Source organism: Myotis yumanensis, unplaced genomic scaffold (assembly GCF_028538775.1).
Source record: "Myotis yumanensis isolate MYYU_CA2020_CCGP unplaced genomic scaffold, mMyoYum1.0.hap1 SCAF_15, whole genome shotgun sequence".
Taxonomy (NCBI): Eukaryota; Metazoa; Chordata; class Mammalia; order Chiroptera; family Vespertilionidae; genus Myotis; species Myotis yumanensis.
Window position 1 is genome coordinate 50580635 of NW_027223766.1, and position 20188 is coordinate 50600822.

The window sequence follows — 20188 nt, forward strand, 5'->3', positions numbered from 1 at the left end:
GAGTGGAGGGGTCTATGTTATCCTTTTTGTATGTATTTTACTTAAATTACAAACAGCCTTAGCTTTGCAGTGATGTATAGCAACAGATTTTTTCTTCTTCCCTCACTCACTGGCCGGTGGGTCAGCAGAGATTCCGCCAGGGTTCAGTTAGTTAACTCAGGGTTGAAAGGCAGATATCGGTCACGGGTACGGCCAAGCTGCTGGAGAAAACTTTCCTTACATTGAGCATCACTGGCAGCTCCTGATACACACTCCTCAGCGAGACAGTCTAATTAGTATCACTGAAAACAGCCCTTTCACTGCAACGGAGACTAGAAATGTGAGTTTCTAACATGGTCATCTTATTCAGTGCAAAGCTGAGTCTGCCTTTAAGACTCCAAGATGGGCGTATCTGTCAGCTAAGATAGCTTATGCTGTGCAACAACCACCCACCCAAATATCAATAGCTTAAAACAACACATATTTATTTATTTTTCCTTATACTATCTCAGTTGAGTTAAGCAGTTGGTTCTGGGCTCATCATAATCTGTCTAGAACCTGGGCTGCTGGAGCAGACACCATCTCAAAATTTGCCTTTCACTATACCAGAGACAGATAGCTTGGTGAACTGACCTTTACATTACCAGCTGGACATGACAATTTATTTTATTAGCCAAAGCAAATCAAATGATTATACATAATTCTAAGGAGGATGGAACATAAAATCCTGTTATGTGTCCAGAAGATTCTGGAAATACATGGTGTATTACACTGATGACAAGTATGATGTGAAATTTCCCAAACATGGAAGGGGAGTGCAGATGCTGGGCAACCATACAAGAGGAGAAATGTCCACCAGACATTCTCTTATTTATATCTTTTCTACATACTGCCACGCTCAGTCTAGCTCAGGACCTATTAGCAACATGGTGATGAATGAATGTCTATTGAATAAAAGGATATGCATACGGTTGTTTAACTTTCCAAAATCCACTGTAATTGAAGCTTAAAGAGAGCTTCTTTGCTATTTTAATTCCACACTGCAAAGCATGATAACTACAAGTGTTATTTGTATGCAATGTTGCATTTAGAAAGCTTGAGAGTTGGAGTGGCACACTGGAAAGAGAGAGGAAAAAAGACACTTCATCCCAATATTGCTTTGAATGTATTCATTAGTTGGTTTTCCCTACGGTGGAAACACGTTTTCTTGTGCCTAGTGACCAGTTTGGGACATGGTGGATATTCAATCAAAGTAGTTCTGCCATCATTAGCTGTGTCGTCGTGGGGAAATCTCTCTCTCTCTCTCTCTCTCTCTCTCTCTCACACACACACACACACACACACACACACGTCTCAGTAATATCTGCCTTTTGTATTGCAAGGATGTCTGGACTATGGGGCGCAAACAATTGTTATTGGGGTTGTCATGTGATGTATTTGCTGCAAGAATTAATTCAACAGAGGCTTACTGACTTTACAACAGTGACCATCTGCTCTATTTTTATGTGAATGGGGTGGGTATCTCAGAAAGCGTGCAGTGCATTTCAGGAGTTTGCTCAGGGTGCGGGCACGAGGAGTTGTGGGGACCTGGCTCCCATCAAATCGATACTAATAACATTCAACAGGCTCCCTGCTGATCGCTCAAAGGTCAAACTCTTGCCAACCGCCAATGGGCTCCCCCAGCTCGCGTTCCTCCCTCCGCTCACCAGGGCCCCGCCCACCCGCCGCCAGCCAACTGCCGCGAAGCCCCGCCCCCCCAAGGAGGCCCTCCAATCAGCGGCTCGGCTCGGGCCCAACCCTCGCGAGCCACGTGACGCGCCCAGGCCCCTTCCGGGGCGTCGCGGGCGGCTGACGTCGCCGGGACCGGCGTCGCGTCTGGGCTGGCCGGCGGCGGCGGCGGCAGCGGCGGCGGCGATGGCAGCGGACAGCGAGCGGGCGTGAGGGCTCGGACCGGCTTCCTCCCGCGCGACCTCGGCGCGACCCGTCTCCGAGGCTCCAGTTCGCTTCGCTCCTGCTCGCTCCCCGGCGCCGCCTGGGCGGAGGCGGAGGCGGTGGCGGAGGCCCGGGCTGGCCGCCCTGCTCGTGCCCGGCTCGGCCCCGGACGGCCCGGCTGCTGTGCGGACAGGAGGCCGAGTCGGTAAGAGGCGGCGGCGGCGGCAGCTGGGCAGGAGGGGCCCCGCCTGGCCGCCCGGGACTCCCCACGCGGGTGTCCCTCCGGCCCGCTCCCTCCCGCGTCCTCCCCGTCACTCGCCGCCCCTATTGTCTGGGCGCCGCCGCTCCCTCACCCCCTCCTTCCTCCCCCCCCGCCCCCCCGCCGAGGGCCGGGCGGCTGTCAAACCTGGAGGCGGCTCCGTCCCGCCTGCTCCGTCGGAGCCTTTCCTGTCCGTCTCCTGCCACCCTCCTCCCGCCCCGCATCGCTCCCCACCTTTCTTTCTTTCTTTTTTTTTTTCGTGGCCCCGCGGCCATTCTCTCACCCTCGCCGCACTTTGCAGGTGTTGCATCTTCTTGCTCATTTTCCCTCCCCGCCCAGTGGTCATCTCCCGCAGCTAAACCGTCCTCACTTTTTGCCACTCTTTTCTTCCTCTTTCCCCTCCTCCCCGCCCCGCTTTCTCTCTTTGCTCCAAGTCCTCCCGCCCCATAGACCCGTTAGACTTTGTCCGACTTTTTCCTTCATTCAAACCCCTCCTCATCCTCCCCGGTCCACCCGAGGAGAAGGCCATCTGGCCTTTCCGGTCACTCGCGCGGAAGTATCCCGGGGAATTACACGTCTCGACTCTGTTACTTCTCAGGGGTTTTGAGTTGGAGCCTAGAGGATGTTAATGAGCCCCCAAGCAAGCTCTGCCTGTGCCCAACAGCAGAAAAGGTTGATTCGATTTTTGCACCGGCATTTGGGGAGCTGCCTTATAGGTTGCAAACTGACGAGACCTCTATTAAGATACTTTTATTTTTGTTCCTTTTACACCAAATAAACTCCTGGCCGCGTTTCCTGTGAACATGAATGCACTAATCTTTGCTGCTGCCGTGGCAGGAGGATATTACTACCTCCCCCCCCCCCCCCCCCGCCCCCCCCCAGCCATGAGTATTTAAGCTTGATTTTATCTATTTAAATGGCAAGTATTGGTGTTGGTTTTCCCCCTTATATATCAGATTTTTTTTTTTCAAAAAGTAAAGGACAGTTGGTTTTATTCATTTTTTTAAATTTAATTTTTATTGAATTTATTGGGGTGATATTTGGTTAATAAAATTGCATAGGTTTCAGGTGTACAATTCTATTACACATCACCACCCCAAGTCTAGTCTTCTACCACCATTTGTCCCCCCTAAACCCTCTTCTACCTTCCCTCACCCCCCTTTCCCTCTGGTAATCACAATACTGTTGTCTGTTTTTAAGTTTGTTGGATTTTTTTTTTTTTTTTTTTTTTTTTTTGCTTATTCCCTTCACCATTTTCACCCAGCTCACCAACCCCCTTTCCCTTTGACAGCTGTCAGTCTGTTCTCTGTCTCTGTGAGTCTGTGTTCATTGTTAAGGGTTGTCCCTTTTGAATTGTGACCAAACTATTAAAATGATTACATATTTGTGTGTTTTCCTTTTTAAACTGGGAGGGAGCACTGTCATATTAGTCATTCTGAATATCCAGAAAGGCTTTCGGGATCCCTTTGCATTCCTGATTACCTGTTATCGTTTGGTAAGGCTGCCTTAAAATGCGCTGACCTTCCTCAGGCACCAGGTCCTTAGCGGAAAAGAGGCTGCCTCAGTGCCGCATGGCCATCGGGGCCGGAGGAGAAGAGCACCTGCCAGCGATCTAGAGAGGAGAGAGAGATGGATACTCCTTTGTGGTGTTTGTTTGAACGTTACAACCACTTATTGTCAATATTGAAGTTGACAGAGGCCCTGCCTATATTGAAATATTGTAGAAATGAATTCTCAGAGTTAGAAACAATTCCCTATCATTGTGGCTCGTTGAATTCAGCGAAGAATAAGGAAAAAAACTTCCTTTGCAACTTTATATGTTAACTTAAAATTATTGAATCATTGGCTACCAAGGTGGAGGATCACAGGGAATGAGATGCCCTAATCACCGGGGGAATGGCCCGTTTTCACGGCGGAGGAGCGTGTTCACGGCGTCTTCCATCTTTGTGTGCCCCCAGGGTCTTATCAAAAGCCTTTCGTGTTACAAGGCACTCAGTAAACACTTGCTGGAAAATGTGGTTAACTTGTGCTCAAGAATCTCATTAGTCATGTTCCAGGACACTCAACTGTCTTGATTTTTCAAAGCCAGGAAAACATTTTCAGTCATTACTCTGGAGAGTTTTCCTGGATATTTTCCAAGCTACAATTTAAAGCATGGTAGCCATTAGTTAGTTTTAATGCCCATCTATTCTTTTTAAGTAGTTATCTTGTTAATGTCCTTTTTAAAATTTTTATTTTTAGTGTGTATTAAATTGATTGAGGTGACATTGGTCAACATGAACAAATAGGTTTTAGGTGTAATGTCTTTTTTCTTAATCCATTTTTAAGATTGCCTGTAAGTTGCACAGTACTCTACCTAGAGATATTGATAATCATCATTCAAATTTCTTAAAAAAATTTGGCAGTTACTGTAATGTTTTTAAATTTTTGTTTAATTCCTTATGCATTTTATGCATCAGAATCTAACTTTTTTTCCTTTCTTGAGGTAGTGAAAAGCGAATACTGAAGAATAGTATCTCAAGATGAGTAAAAAGCCCCCAAATCGTCCTGGAATCACTTTTGAGATTGGGGCTCGGTTGGAGGCACTGGACTACTTACAGAAATGGTATGGAAAATCGGAGCTCTTGACCTGAAGCACGTGTCTGTAGTCTTGCATATGTGGGTTCATCGCTGTTCTCACCGTGGCAGGAACACTAACGTAGTCACATTTTGAATATGTGTACACACTGGTTTTTAGTTTGCCTGCTCTTCAGACTTTGCAGGTTTAGCATCTAAACGCTGTTGCTAGTCAGATCATTTTAGTCAGAGCATTCTAGGTGTTTGGGAACTGCAGATGAGTATGGAGGACATGAGAGATAAAGGGAGTGTCACTACCCTGTGTAGTTAACTGGAGCTGTATTGTGGTGGGAGGAGGGGATTAATCCAGATAACCAGCTTCCCAGGTTTGGGATAACACTTTCCAATGCCAGTATTTGTTGATGGTTAGCATAGTCATTGTTCACTAGCCCACCTAAAAGCCAAACCACCTTTCTTCCCCCTTCCTCTGGCCATCTGTGAGAAGTGGTGCATTCAAACACCTCAACATACCCCTCATAATGGTGTGGGGAAAATCAGTTACATGAGATAAAACCGCCACCTGGAAAGGAGAGAAGGGACCGCAGTAGGAGTAAGGAGGGTCCTCTCTCCTTATTCCACTTAGCTGGCCTCTCCTGCTCTCTGGGACGGTGTCTCTCTGTGCCATTCTCAGCCCCTACCCTGGGAGAGGCCTTGGAGGGGTTCCTCTCCTGGGGTGGTGCTGCCTCTGCCCCTCTGGAATCCTGTGGTTCTGATGAGGATCTAGCTGTTTAGCAGCTCCAGGACTGTCTACCAGACTTGTTGACATTTTCTCTCACTACAACTCCCTTCAGAACACAGTGGGCATCGTAGATGTGCTTTTGATTGATTTGTATTCAGTCAGCTTCCTGCGTTGGCAATGGCAGGTGGAGAAAATTTTGTGTTGTGATATTTGACTCTAGACCAGCCTGAGACTTTCGTCTCTTAGCATCTGGCGTTAGAACTCTCCACATGTCCCTGACCCCCAGCCTAATGAATGCTGCCGTGGCCTCTGCTTTGGGACCGTTTGAAACTGCAGTTTGAGGTGGGAAGGCACAGCTATATGGCCCCATGCCTTCCAGCTACACCTCAGTGGTTACTCCTTTGTAGGGGACACAATTGTTACTCTCATGGGGTGGCGGGTGTACATAGTAGTTCTCAGTAGGGGCTTGGGCAGCACCTGGGAAGCAGGCAGTAGCATCCCGCCTGGTCATCAAAATCATCTCCACACACGCTCCTGATTGAGAACCACTGCGTTAGACCTGCAGCCAAGCATGCCAGCTTAGTTAGCCATGGGCTGTCGCCAGCAAAAGAAGCTTTTTACTAGGAAGGCACACTTCTGAATCTGTGATACAAGAGTATGAGAAATGTTACTTCTTACTTCTTTGGTGTTAAATTCTTTTTTTAAGTTACTGACTTTTTAAATTACTAGTTAATTCATAGTAATATATTTTCTTAGGCTTCCAAACTGACCAGTTTGTAATCGAACTAACAGTTTTGGAGAAACACACAGTTTATTAGTTTTCTCAGTGACTTTCAGGGATATTAGCATAATTAACTTTGATATTAGTAAGACATTCACTTTAAGTGGTGAACTTTTTTTTTTATTTAACAGTTGTTAAATTGATAATTCAATAGTTAAAGTAAAAAGGTTGTAAAAAAGAATCACTTTAAAAGTCAAGCCTGAGTGTACTTTTAGAGTATTTGGAATTTCAGAGAACAAATGAAAATTGTAGCTTAAATATTTTCATTGTCTTATGCATCTCACCATGAAATTTCTAAGTGCTTACGTAGAAATGCATATGTACTCATTAATTAAGTTTAGATTTAATTTTAATGACCCAAATAATAATGGCCTCTTTAAAGTAAGTAAACTTTAGCCAAAATAATTACATGTGATAATTATTAAAACTTGTCATCAGCTTGATTTTTATGAGCTTATTTATATGAACATTTTAGCATACTGCTGCACAGTTGATGCCTTAATTTAAAAATAATTAAGAGTATTGTATATGCATATTCTAGGTAATTGAAAAAATAATTTTCCTGTTGTGACTTTGTTTATTAATATCAGTCGTCTCAAGAACTTGTTAGGCTTGGGTGACCCTATGATATAGTATTACAGTGCTTTATCATAGGACAGTAATTAATTGCTAAGATTTACTGAGTTTTCTATGAGGCACAAAAGTTCAGTGAAACCCAACTGATTTTATTTCCAAATGAGATAAACTTTATTCATATTGTCCCATTCTGTATTTCATGTAAATTTTACAAATTTTTGCTTTAATATCAGGTAAAAGAGTGGAAGGGTTGAGTGTTGAAAAACTTTGATATTCTTGTGAAGAATAGTTAATCCCTGAAAATATACTGAAAATATACTGAAATAATTCCCTTCTCTCTCCCACCCCTCCTTACCTACTTTCTTTCATATTCTCTCCTGTTGCATCCATATTGAATGCTTAGTCTTCCACTGTCATTCATTCAATTGGAAAGTCTCTTATAGTCATTGGACAGGGAGGGAGGAGCAGGAATGAAAATACTACTGTCTTTGCACTTGAGACATTTATGATAAGTATTACTGAATATCTATTGTTAAGGAAGTAACATCACATGTTGACACATTACCTTTTAAAGAGAAATGCAGAGGGAAAGTTGTGATAGTTGAGCACCCAAAATGTGAATTTGTCCTATGTGTAAAAGTTTTTTCCTGTACAAAAAAGGAAAACAATTTTATTGTGTGCCCTATAAATAAAAGGATACCCTCTAAATTTAATGGACAAATAAACTGGAGGTTAAGTTCCCATTTTGGTTTAATAGAAAGACTCAATGTATTTTTCTTAGGAAAAGTGCATAATTACTGCTTGAGGAAACCGTATTCCACATTCTTTAAAGTTCATAACGATACTTCATCCTTGAAAAATACACTCTACATGTTTAAGTAATGATTTATTACTTGTTGTTTTCAAAGTAACCTTAGAGCCACCTCAGAGAACTCATCGGTGGTCTGATTCGTTACTGATGCTAATGAATGCAGGTCCTGAGGAGGCACTGTGAGAAGCCAGTCTTCTTCAGGGCCAGTGTGTGGTTTTCCACACTTGGATTTCTTTGGTACTGACTAACCCTAACTCCTACTTAGTAGTGTGGGTTGCTTTAATTTTTAAAAATTTTGTAGTTTTACTTAAAACATTTCATTTCTTTCTTAATAATCCTTTAAAAGACTTATAATATGCTAATGTTTACAGCTAATGCCATCAGCATTTTCTACCTTACCTCCATCACTACCTCTGAACATCCAAACTTTGACAGTTTTATAATTTCATTAATACAGCATCACAAGAATGAACATGGACACAGGTTGTTGTTACAGAATTATGTTTGGGGAAAGGAAAGTTCAGAGTTGGAGTTATATTGGAGACATTTTAAGTGGATTCTAAGGACAAAAGAGGCAGGTTCAAATTCAAACTGTCATATTTATGATCCTGTAAATATGGGTAAGCCCTTGAACTTGGTTGACCTATCAGTAAAATGAAGCAGTATTACTGGCATTTACTCGGGATTATTTTAGGGATCAGATAAAATAATGTGTTTAAATTTGCTTCAAATTCTATAAAATAATACATAATTATAAAGCACGGACAGAGGGAGAGTTGAAAAATAATTCTTTGGGGATGTTTTTCAGTGTAGCTTCGTTTTGACATGAGAATGGCCTGAAATGTAAAGGGAAAAGTATTTCATTGCAACAAACTATACTCCATGTGTTTTTTGTTTTAAATATATTTATACTGATTTCAGAGAGGAAGGGAGAGGGTGCGAGAGATAGAAACATCAATGATGAGAGAGGATCATTGATCAGCTGCCTCCTGCACACCCCCTCCTGGGGATCGAACCCGGGACCTTCCAGTCTGCAGTCCAATGCTCTCATACACTGAGCCAAACCAGTTAGGGCTTATACTCCATGTTTTTGAGGTGATGGTAAGATCTTAGTTTCTGCAGAGTTTTATGGTTTACAAAACATCCTTGCAAATATTAAAGTACGTAATCATTCTGAAGAGTGTTTAAATTCTACTGGTTTGACTACTGATTTAACTTTGTCTTTTGATTGAAATGAAAATAGTTACTCTATGGCAAGTGACTTAATTATGGAACAAGTCAAGTAGTATGCTCTGGCGTTACTCCCGAAAGAAATGAGACATGGAGTCAATTTAAAACATTCAGATGAGTTATGCTCTTCTGACTTTTTTGGGTACATTTTTATTTAATTCTATTCTAGATCTAAAGAAAAGGAAAATGAAAGATTAAAAAATGTGGAGATGTCTCCAAGTATCAGAGTTTGATAGAACAGTATAAATTTGAATTGGCAAATACTGTTTCCATACATTTGGAGTTTTTTTGAACTGTATGGAACAGTTGCAAATGTGAGTTTTTAAAATGTTCATGAACAGAATTTTAATAGAGTGGGAAAGTTGAGGAAATTTAGATTGTATCAAGTTCAAATACCTTCTAATTTAAATTAGAGTACTGTTTTCTGAATGGAAAGGGTTGCTTTTTCCTAATTGGATTTAGCTATTCAAAAGGAAACATTGTAGAGACAAATTGTACAGTCTGTATTTGGATAAGAAGGCTCTTGAAAGTAGTATGTGAACCAAGTTTAAAACTTGAAGTCATGTTTTAATTATATGAGGTAAGTTTGAAACTTGTAGAAACCTTAGGTGAATACTTTTTAAATAGAGATCCTTTTGTTAATATGAATAAAATTTTGTCTTTTTGTAAATTGGGTTTTCCTAAATCTCTGTGCACTTGAAAAGTGTTGATTCTTATTTTGAGCCACTAGCTACCTTAGAGAACCTAATTTCAGCTGTAGACTCAAAACTGTAGAGTCACATTTATACGCGAAAATAATTGTATATTATGGTGCTCCTAGAAAACTTATCAATGGATTCCAGATTAAGGACCCTTGCTGCAGAGAACTTCAAATTGAAATGAACAAGATTTCTTCTTAAATTCTGAGGTGGTTTACATTTATAAAGTCACACATTTTGAAACTTAAGATCTAAGGGAACTTTCAGTTTTAGTCATCAAGCAGGTCTATACCAGTGCACAAGCACTTGTGTTCTTCAATTTTAAAATTTCCACAAAAGAAAGCCCCATAAACTTTTAAAGATAAAGTTCTCCTTTCTTCTCCCTACAAAAAAGGTTAACAGCAAGATTAGAAATACAAGTTAATTTAACTGGAAGTCAGAAATGTGGCTTCTAAATGCTGTTCTGCCATGAACTGTGTGACTTTGGAGAGTACTTTCGGCTTTAATGTCCTTAAAATGAGGGCATGACTTAGTAGATGACCTTCCGGTTCCCTTGAATTAGAAACTTACAGTTTTAAAGTCTGCTTTCCACCTGTTCAGTGATGAAGTGATGGCAGGTTTCTATAGCTTACATGGTTATGTAACAGATTTGAGGCAGAAGTAAGCTAGACAAGGGGTAGGAGTCATATATAGTTTGTTCAAAATTGCTGGTCACTAGAAGAGAAAATGAGTTGCAAAAAGTGGAGAAAGGTGAATATATTTTGGAACAGAGATTTAGAGGTTTGAACTATTTGGAGTCTAGTGGCATTGGGCAGGTGCTTACTCTTTATCCAACCAGCTCTGTCACTCTTTCAAATGTTTTTCCATTAATTGTTTAATTTTGAAATTACTTGGAGTCATAACTATTGGTTTAAAAAAGAATATTTGTCCAATAGGACACTTCAGCTCACTAACTTTCTATGTGGTACCAATTTATTAACAAATTGCTTCTCTTATAAGGTTCATTGACACTAAAGTTTTGAAGTGATTCTGGTGAAGTCTAGCAGTGATTCTTAGACTTTAGTCTCCATCAGAATCACCTGGAGGGCTTGTTACGCAAAGATTGCAGGGCCCCAGGGCTTGACACCCACAGCTTCTGATTGAGTAGGTCTGAGGGAGCCCAATTATTTGCATTTCGGACAAGTTTCCAGGTTATGCTGATGTTGCTGGTCTGGGGAGCACATATGAGAACCACTGTTCTAAACTATACAGAATTATGAACCTGAAGATCAAGTTTTTGATCTGAATAGCAATGGAAATATCAGGATTTATAGTCTGCTTTTAATTCTTTATGTTAGAGGAAATAAAATGTAAGTACATTGCAAAATGATACGATCCAGAAATATGTTTTTGCTGTTTTTCAATAGAATCGGATATATTGACCTGCATATACTTTGCTTCAGTGTTCTTGCTCCTCTTTCTACAATCTGCAGTCTCACCTGGCTGGATGGTTGTGGTTTAGGCCCTTGACAGGTCTGAGGTTCTGAGATGTTACTGTTTTATTCCAGGTGATATGGCCAACAGATCCAAGTCTTGCAGGTTCTTTTGCTTCAAGTCTAGTGATCTCTTACCACACCTCTGTGCTTCTCATATAGATGCCCTGGAGCTTTGAGCCTCGGCTCCAGGAGCAGATGGGCTCAGTGTTCACAGGCCATCTTAGTTCCTGACTTGCGCTAGTGATGTGCATGTTTCTGGTGTGTAGAAGGGCCCCAAGGATCCAGGATGCCCATGTCACTCTCATTCCCTGGAATTATAGCACTTCTGCAAGGCAGGTTACTTTCAGGTCTGGAAGTCTTCCTCCCAAGCTTACCTTAGAATCCAATCTTCAAGCCAACGATTTCCTCATAACTGCGTAACAGTGTAAAGTCTAGAAAACCTCAGGCTTATTGTGCTGTGCTTGTGTGTGTGTATAAGCGTGTTCATGTAATGGCACAGATTGGGTCAAGATATAAGACAGTTTTATTTGCTTATCTGACATTTGGTTGAAGCTCAACCATCACATATCAACAGGTATCCAACTCCCTATCACATCATTCCTCCTGAATATTATTATGTATTTGGAGGTTTACACTTGTCACATTGCAGTATGTAATGCTTTATTCTGTGGTGGGGAGTTGATTAAAGCCATTAGTTGGGAAATAACTTATCTATCATGGTAGCTTTACTAAAAAGGTTTGCAAGTCTAGTTTTACCGAGTAGACAGACTGTTATCTGTAGATGTTTAAGGGTATTTAATTTTGTTGTTAAATGATTTATTTTAACTGTGGGAGAAAAATACTAGTTTTACATTTTAAATGTCAGTAGTATAATTTAAAACATTAACATGATATTGAAAAGGCAGCTTAGTTTTGCTATTCTTCATGAGTCCCGGCTTTTTAGTATTTTTATATGACTTTATATTTGAAGAACTATTGACCGCTACCTCTCACAGGTCATTAGTCAGCACATACAGTTTTTTAAAAAAATTAAATTAGAAATTGATATGGTAAGGTACTCAAGTATAAGGTATTTACATGAAATCACACATATAAAGCCCTGGCCCCTGTCATTCACAAAAGTTGCCCAGCAAAGTTTATTGCAAATTGGTGGGTTGGTAAAGAATGAACCCCAAAGTTCTGGGGATGTGAAATCTGATCACCATTGGAGAAAATTATGGCAAATGAATTGTGACTTATTGCTTGAAAACTGAGCATAATTTGCCATGCTAGGTTGGCAAATTTAACATTTTTAAAGTCACTAAGTGTTTTTCTTAGTTTTGTAACATCATCCTAGATTTCCTATCTTAATTTTTAACTTTATATTATGACAATTTTCAAACATCATAAAAGTAAGCTACGTTTGCATATTTATTTTGTACAATATAATAACATTTGTTTTTTATACTCTTTGGGCTAACAAAACAATTTTAGGAATTTTATTTGTATCAAAAGCGGAAGATTACATTTTCAAGAAAAAAATAAACGTAATGTAGTTTGATGTTGTTACCTGTTTTCAGTAGCTGTTGGTAAAAGCCCCTATTGAAACATTGCAGTAAAGGTGACAGGAGCTGAAGAGTCTCAGTTGCGAGATGCAGATTACATATCCAATGGAAAGCAGTCTTTCAGGACAGACAGACAGACAGACAGACCTCAGTTCAGGAGCTAGTTTCTTTACCTTTCAGGTCCTCTGTGACCTCCTTTTCATAACTGGGAAATGGCATTACCCAACTCAGGGTCCTTTGAGGATTAACCAAGGTAGTGCATATTGAGAGCTCGTCATGGTTTCTGCCACGCGGTAGGCACTTAATACATGTTAGCTTTAATAATGGTAATAGCATGAGCATTAGTTATTCTAAGAAAGTAGAATCTAGTGGGAGAGGAGTCAGTGTAAATTCTTAAGGCTTTAATCAGTAGGCATATACCATCTGGTGCTATAGCAGTAACATAGGATTTTAAGTGCTAAATATTAAATAACACTGGTTGGACTGCACCTTGCTGGAGTTTCGAGTTTTATGACAAAACTAGATAATGAGGAGTTTGGTCACGTTAGTCTGAACAAATTATATGACGTACATAAATGCTGAGTAAAATACTGGTGGCGTTTTTTGGTCGAGTAGGAAAGGAATTTTTTGTAGTGGGAGATGGTAATGAGTATAAAGACTCTGGTGTAGGTCTTTTGATTGGTTAGAACTGGTGGTATGAATGAATGCAGACAAGGCAGGAGGTTCAGCTGCTGAGGTAGAGGGGAATAGAAGTTTAAATCCAGTGATCTGAAATGAAACCTTAATTTGAAAGGTGGCTGCCACAGCTTCTAAAGGAAAAGACACAGCCAGCTCTGCTCTTACCCGTTATCTGCTGCAGAGGCTGTGACAGGCAGGAAGCGGGCCTCTGGCAAGGTTGTCCTGGATGGGTGTCCTAGGGGATGATTGGCTCTGAGAAGAGGAACTGAGGGATAATGTGATGAGACTTGCTATTCAGTGTTGGAGAAGATATGATTTCGATATGTTATCATCTGAATGCTTTTGGAAGTCTAGATTCATTTGTATTTCTACTTCATTTTGGAATACAGAGTTTGAATTAAAACATTTTTGTTTTCAGTGTGTTGTTTTAAGGTGTAAACAACGTGCGCTATCTAAAGGCAGTTCATTCAAAAATATAACAATATTAGGTGACAATGTTATTTTATTTATAATTAATGAGTGAGAAAACACTTTTGAAAATTACAGAGGATAATGTAAATTTAAAGTGCTCCTAGGAAGCTAACATTTTTAGAAGGTTACTAAGTTATAAGGATATTGTTTGTTTTGGATTATATTCTACATTAATTTTTATTATTTGGCAAATAATCCTCATAACAGTCATATGTAAGGAAGTTCTTATCTCTCTGTTTCTAGTTTTTCTAATATGTTTTAGTCTTTTGTATGACACCATGTTAGTTTTTTTATTACGAAGTTCCTCTACACAAAACTGTTTTGAAATGTTAATCCTAACTCCTTTAAGATTCTGCTAACATTTAAATTACGTTTGTCAGATTTCAAGTTACTTCATTCTTTGAAAATCGAAGAACTACTTTCTCTAGGACAGTGATGGCGAACCTTTTGAGCTCGGCGTGTCAGCATTTTGAAAAACCCTAACTTAACTCTGGTGCCGTGTCACATATAGAAATTTTTTGATATTTGCAACCATAGTAAAACAAAGACTTATATTTTTGATATTTATTTTATATATTTAAATGCCATTTAACAAAGAAAAATCAACCAAAAAAATGAGTTCGCGTGTCACCTATGACACACGTGTCATAGGTTCGCCATCACTGCTCTAGGAGAAAGTCTAATTTCTGTACTCTCTGTGCTATTGTAATAGATCTTTATTGTGCTAGGCATTGCATTATATTGTGTCTGCATTAACTTGTTTGACTCTCTTTTTCTCTTCCTTCCCTCCTGAATTTGGTTGATTGGAATAATGCCTTATTTGTATTTGTAGCTTTATTCCTACTTTTTAGTGTCTGGTACATAGTGAATTAGAGACAGTGTTTTCTGAGTAAATGGAATGAAAAAGAAAGTGTCAATTTTTAAAGTTATACAAATTAGAAATTTTACTATCTTAAAATAAACAAAATGACTTATTAAAAACATAATTTGAATAATTTATTGGGGGTAATTTTGAAAAATACTTTGCCTTTTTAAAAATTAATATGGCATTTAGTTAAATGATTAGCTAAATCTCCAAATGAATTCTGATGGATATTCAATATTGTCTGGCCTTTCTCAGTGGATTGTAACCTATCAGTGAGTAGTTAACAACTCTTTTCTTTTGCTTAACTGCAGGAAGGTCATAAGTATATCAAGGATTTCCTGAGTCATTTCATTATGGTTGACTTTCTCTACCAATAGAGGTAAAAATTTGGATGTAACAAACTAGATGATAAATCAGAATGAGTTCCCTAAATTCAAATAAAGTTTGTTTCACTGTAACTACATTGACTATAAAGGGATTTAAAAAAATCTATTAGACTATGGTTCTGGCATAGTTGCATGCCCATCATTTATTTCTTCCTTCCAAAGATAATGGCACATCGTAGTTAGAGTGTTAATAGATGATTTTGCCTTCCAGAACTATTTTCCTTTTTGATCATAAACCCCTTCGAAAATCTGATTCAAATTGGGAATCCCACCTCAAAAGAATCATCCATCATACACGTCTATACCACACACACAACGTTTTGTCTATTGGGTGAGTCAGGACCTGCCGTGTGAAACAGTTCACTGTGTGAGGCAGTATAGGAATTCATCTGTGATGCTCATTTCCGTGTTGGTTTCTTGCTCTTCAGAAGACTGACCTAGTGATCCAAGAAGTCAATTAAGAGATTACAGTAGTACAGTTGTATGTGTGAAACTTTATTAAATTCAGCAAGAACCTTTATAAAGTCTTCTGGGTATTTCTGAGTGCTGTCCCTTTCCATTAAGTCTAATAAACGAGAAAAACCAATTTTAGGGTGGGTCATTTTTCTTGTAAAGTTGGCTGAGAGTCAGCTGTTCTCTAGGATTCAAGTGCAAATGACATGAGAGTGAGGTGGACCCAGAGCAGTGGAGACAGTTCCTCATTTTCTGCACAAGTAAATATTATTTAAGTAATACATGGATTTCAAAGTGGTATTAAAATAGAGTAGATAGGAATTTTGTGGTATTTTGCAGAAACATGATAAGGGTTAAGAGAGCCCCATGTAGAATTTTGGCTTTGAGGACTCATACTTCTGGTGAAGTTGCCTTCTCTCCATCTCTTTCTTCTGAACACTTGAGAGATGCCAACCATGGTGTTTTCTTCCTATTGCTAATTGTCTTAACCAGTTAACTGCCACGATATTTTGAATTTAATGAAAAAAGATCTGCCGCTTGTGTCTACAGATGCTTATGGCGTACAAATAATTAACTCTGAAACCTGTCGTTCGCTTCTCAGACCTTTCATAAATGTCTGGGACTCTGCCTCATCGCTATCCTGAGCAGCTTTCCATGATCCAGCCTTTAAAAAATGGCAAAGTAGAAACATTACCACCACCTCGTCCAAATTCAGTGCGAAAAATCTTATGTTCCATTCACACTTAAATTATTGTAAAACATAAAGGGTGCATCAAAATAATGCTGTAATTCAAGATGAGTGGCATTTGTGCATACGTTTGTTAGATAGTATTTTTCGTTCACTTTGTGTATCAAAGCATTATTATTACTATGGCCATATGCTAGAACAGGGAAGTCATTTCACTGTGTAAAATAATATGTTAAATGGCCATTTTTTGCATTTTTTAACATGTAGCAATGATCTTGATGTTAGGACTTTTTTTTCTAGGGTGTAATTGATAACCAAATGAAGTACAAACTTTATGAAATTTCCTGTTTGTAGAATAAAGGATCATTTTATTTGCTATTTCAGATCGCTTTAGCTTGAACCTAGTTAACCAGTCCAATCTGAGTCCCACAATTCTCTATAATTATCTTACTGCTTACCATATAGTCTAGCCACAAGGAACTGGCTTTATGAAGTGCCCATTCAATCTCTGATCGTGAGATCCTTGAGGTCTGGACTTGTCTCTGAATCCTCATTGTCTTGGCCTGTTGTCAAACTTGAGCCACATCGTGTTGTTTTTTTTTAAAAAATATATTTTTATTGATTTTAGAGAGGAAGGAAGAGGGAGAGAGAGATAGAAACATCAGTGATGAGAGAGAATCATTGATCGGCTGCCTCCTGCATGCCCCCTACTGGGGATCGAACCCGCAACCTGGGCATGTGCCCTTGACTGGAATCCAACCTGGGACCCTTGAGTCCGCAGGCCGACACTCTATCCACTGAGCCAAACCAGCTAGGGCCACATCATGGTTTTAAGTAAATGAACAGAGTGAATAATTGGGGTATGCTCTGTGTATACCCTTGCCCTTTGTTTGCACAATATTCATTAAGTATAAATCCCCCACCAAGAGCAACATAAATGGTGTCTCCCAAGGACCTTTAGTGAACTTTCCCGTTTCTTCTGAACTATTAATAATAACATCTTATATACAATTTTTGTATATACTTGCCAATTGACCAGGTATAATATAACCACTTTGATACAGGCCTTATCCCATTTCTTCTATAGGCTTTTGTGCCAGTTAGTTTTGAATACTCTACCGCAGGTATTCTTAGGCATTCTTCATCTTCACTTGTTAGATGGGGACTGTGTTATCTATACTGGGGGTGGGTGCCAGGATCCAGTGAGTTAAGGCATATAAAGAACAGTTGACACTCACTGTGGAAAGAACATAGAGCTGGACACAAATCGATTCTCAGTACAGATTCTGATTCTCCTCTCTGTCTCCTCACCTGACTCTGAGCTAAGCTCCTGGAAGGTAGGAGTTGATGTTTCTTTTTCCTGCCAGCAGTGCCTCACAAGTGCCTTAATCTTAATAGATCCCCGAGGGTATGTTGAATGAACGAACAGAAATTTGGAACTTCTTGCTAATAGTATTATTTATGACACCTGTTTAAGATTCAAAGTTAGATTAGTAGACATTGTAAAAATTAAAGTAGAATATCTTGGGTATTTGTGTTACTTAATTCTTGGCCTTCATCCAAAGTTTACATAACTCTAGATGTTTACTTTCTAAAGAGTATAATGTGTTAATTATCCTGAAGAGGTTCCCCGGATGTAAGTTTTAGTCTGGTGGCTGCATCTAGCATCCTCTCAGCCAACAGAACTTGAAGTATTTTCGGAAAACTATAAGTTACTTAAAAACGCAGTCCAGGTTTAAATGATTTGAACTCAGATTCCGATTTCACTGAATTGAATCATATTGTGACAATAAAGATAACGCCTGCCTCTGTTTCTGTTACTCTTCTCACTTTGAGAAATGTTGCAAGTATATGGGTTGGGTACATTTAGAATGTGAAGGAACCTCAGAACAAGCCCTTCACTTTTTACTCAAAATTTAAAAGATGTGATAATATGTGAAATTAGAGGCTTTTATGTTTGGGGAGAAATTTATCAGTTTTTATAACTGATAGAAAATCTCTCTATAGAAGTTAAGTGGTTAGTGAGTGTTGAAAAAGAAATGAAATTCCTGGCTTCCCTTCATGCTATTGACAGTTTTTATATTTTCAAAAACCAGAGCAGCAAAAACAAACAAATCAGAGCAGCACTGCCAGCGATTAGCAGTAGAGAACCGTTTCTAAATGGGCACATTGCTGTGTCCATTCTTACTCCTTTCTCTAACAAAGTATTTCCTCACCCAACCCACTCCCCAAAAGACCCAGAGTACGAGCCAACTTCAGGTTGTAATGGGGTCAGCGGCCTTCTTAGTTCTGAAGAAATATGCACTGTCTTTTCCTGCGCATGCCCTGCATTTCCTGAGTGGCTGGCTGTGTCTGTCCCCGTCCTGGGTGCTGTGGAATACTAGGTGGGTGTGCCTCAGTTATTCCCGAAGCTCACAGGCCAGATCGGCTTCTTACATCATGTTCCCTAACACTCTTCCAACCCAAGACATGTTAGTAATTATTCCGTGGGTAATAGTGAATGCTTTGTCTCCATCTGTTAACGGGATCAAGAAGTCTTACAATTAGAAAGCAGTTTAACTTTTTAACATCCAATATTTTCTTAGCTTGTTTGACCACAGGATCCTTTTTGTGTGTCACATGTTAGTGTCGCAAGGGCAGCAAATGCTGCACAGCGCGCGCTTTAGGAACCTAAAAGTTACACACAGTATTAAAAAGTATGACTTTTTGTGATGAGATGGGTGCTATGAGCACCGGGGAGAGAGTCGGGGAAGTCTTCATGCAAGTGCTTACACGTTCACCCAAGTGTGGAATGATGAGTGTACAGAGGAAGTGGAAGGGCTGCTTAGGGTGAGGCAGAGAAAACAATGGGCACAAGCATGAATGTTTGACAGAGCAGTGTCTGCGGAAACTCCAAGCAGTCCAGTATTAAACCAAGTGGGGGAACAGGCTCTACAGAGAATGAGTCAGCCCACAAAGTGTATAGAAGCTTTGACTCGCATGAGTGGTCTGTAAGCAGGGAGTAGTCAATTTCTGAATTTCTCTCATGCCTTATATTTAAAGCTAATTCTCCAGAGGGAAGAGAAAATTTCAGATTTATAACAAACTAGCAAAAATAAGACAAACTATTATGGCTGAATCATCTACCATGTGCTATTTTTGAGTTCTTAAGTTTATTTAATGGTCTTTTTAAAAAATAATTGAGTCATCTATGAACATTTAATAGAGTACCTTAGGAATGATGAAGCACTTTTCCTTTTTAAAAGTATCAAGTTAACTAATTTCTGCTTTGAAATTAATTGTAGGAGAATCATCACATGTGAAGCAGAACAATGGGATGTCATTTTTATATTTTTAAATTTAAGATTTAACTGAGCTTTCTCCACCATCATTGATTCTTATTGGAAAATATTGGAATGTATAGAAAAATTCTTTGTAAACATCCCATTTAAATCCTGTAATATTCCAACCAGTGGCTATACCATTGTTTGGATAGCTATAGATAGTCTTCAGTTTTTCTAACCATACTTTTAGATGATTTTACATTTGTTATGATAAATGTTTTGTATATTATAGTTCTAAAATTGGAATTATTGTGTCAAAAGTAGGAATATGTTTAAGGCTCCACTGGGAATTTATCACAGTGTTTATTTCATTAGGTATTGAGAACAATCATTTTTTTAAAAAGACAAAAATAAGAAAGGAAACTGTTGGTTCAATAGTTTAAAAATATGGACACATGTTGTTTTGTTTGAGGTTTTAACAGTAAGTGGTAGTTCATACTTTTTAATACTGTGTGTAAACAAAGGTAAGAATTTTCTCTTTATTTTTGAGGTATCCATCACGAATTGAAAAAATCGACTATGAGGAGGGCAAGATGCTGGTCCATTTTGAGCGCTGGAGTCATCGCTATGACGAGTGGATTTACTGGGATAGCAATAGACTGCGGCCCCTGGAGAGGCCCTCGCTGAGAAAGGAAGGCCTGAAGGATGAGGAGGATTTCTTTGTAAGTAGCAAGCTCTTTATTTGCTAGATGTGTAGTCATCTATGTAAAAGGGATTCTGTTAAAGTTTGCAGAAGCTTGTTTT

The 20188-nt window shown here is 39.4% G+C and overlaps 1 protein-coding gene across 7 annotated transcripts in view; it reads left to right on the forward strand.

Moving 5' to 3' along the window:
* Positions 1–1897: 1897 nt before the first annotated feature.
* The window catches only part of PHF20L1 (PHD finger protein 20 like 1), a 54440-nt gene continuing 36149 nt past the window's right edge, over positions 1898–20188 (forward strand). For 4 of the 7 annotated variants that reach the window (XM_070392357.1, XM_070392359.1, XM_070392360.1 and 1 more), the window contains exons 1-3: positions 1898–2116; positions 4656–4775; positions 19935–20106. In XM_070392357.1, the coding sequence (XP_070248458.1) occupies positions 4693–4775; positions 19935–20106 (255 nt within the window). In that variant the 5' untranslated portion in view covers positions 1898–2116; positions 4656–4692. The remainder of the gene's footprint in view (positions 2117–4655; positions 4776–19934; positions 20107–20188) is intronic. The other 3 variants (XM_070392363.1, XM_070392364.1, XM_070392358.1) reach the window with 2 other exon arrangements.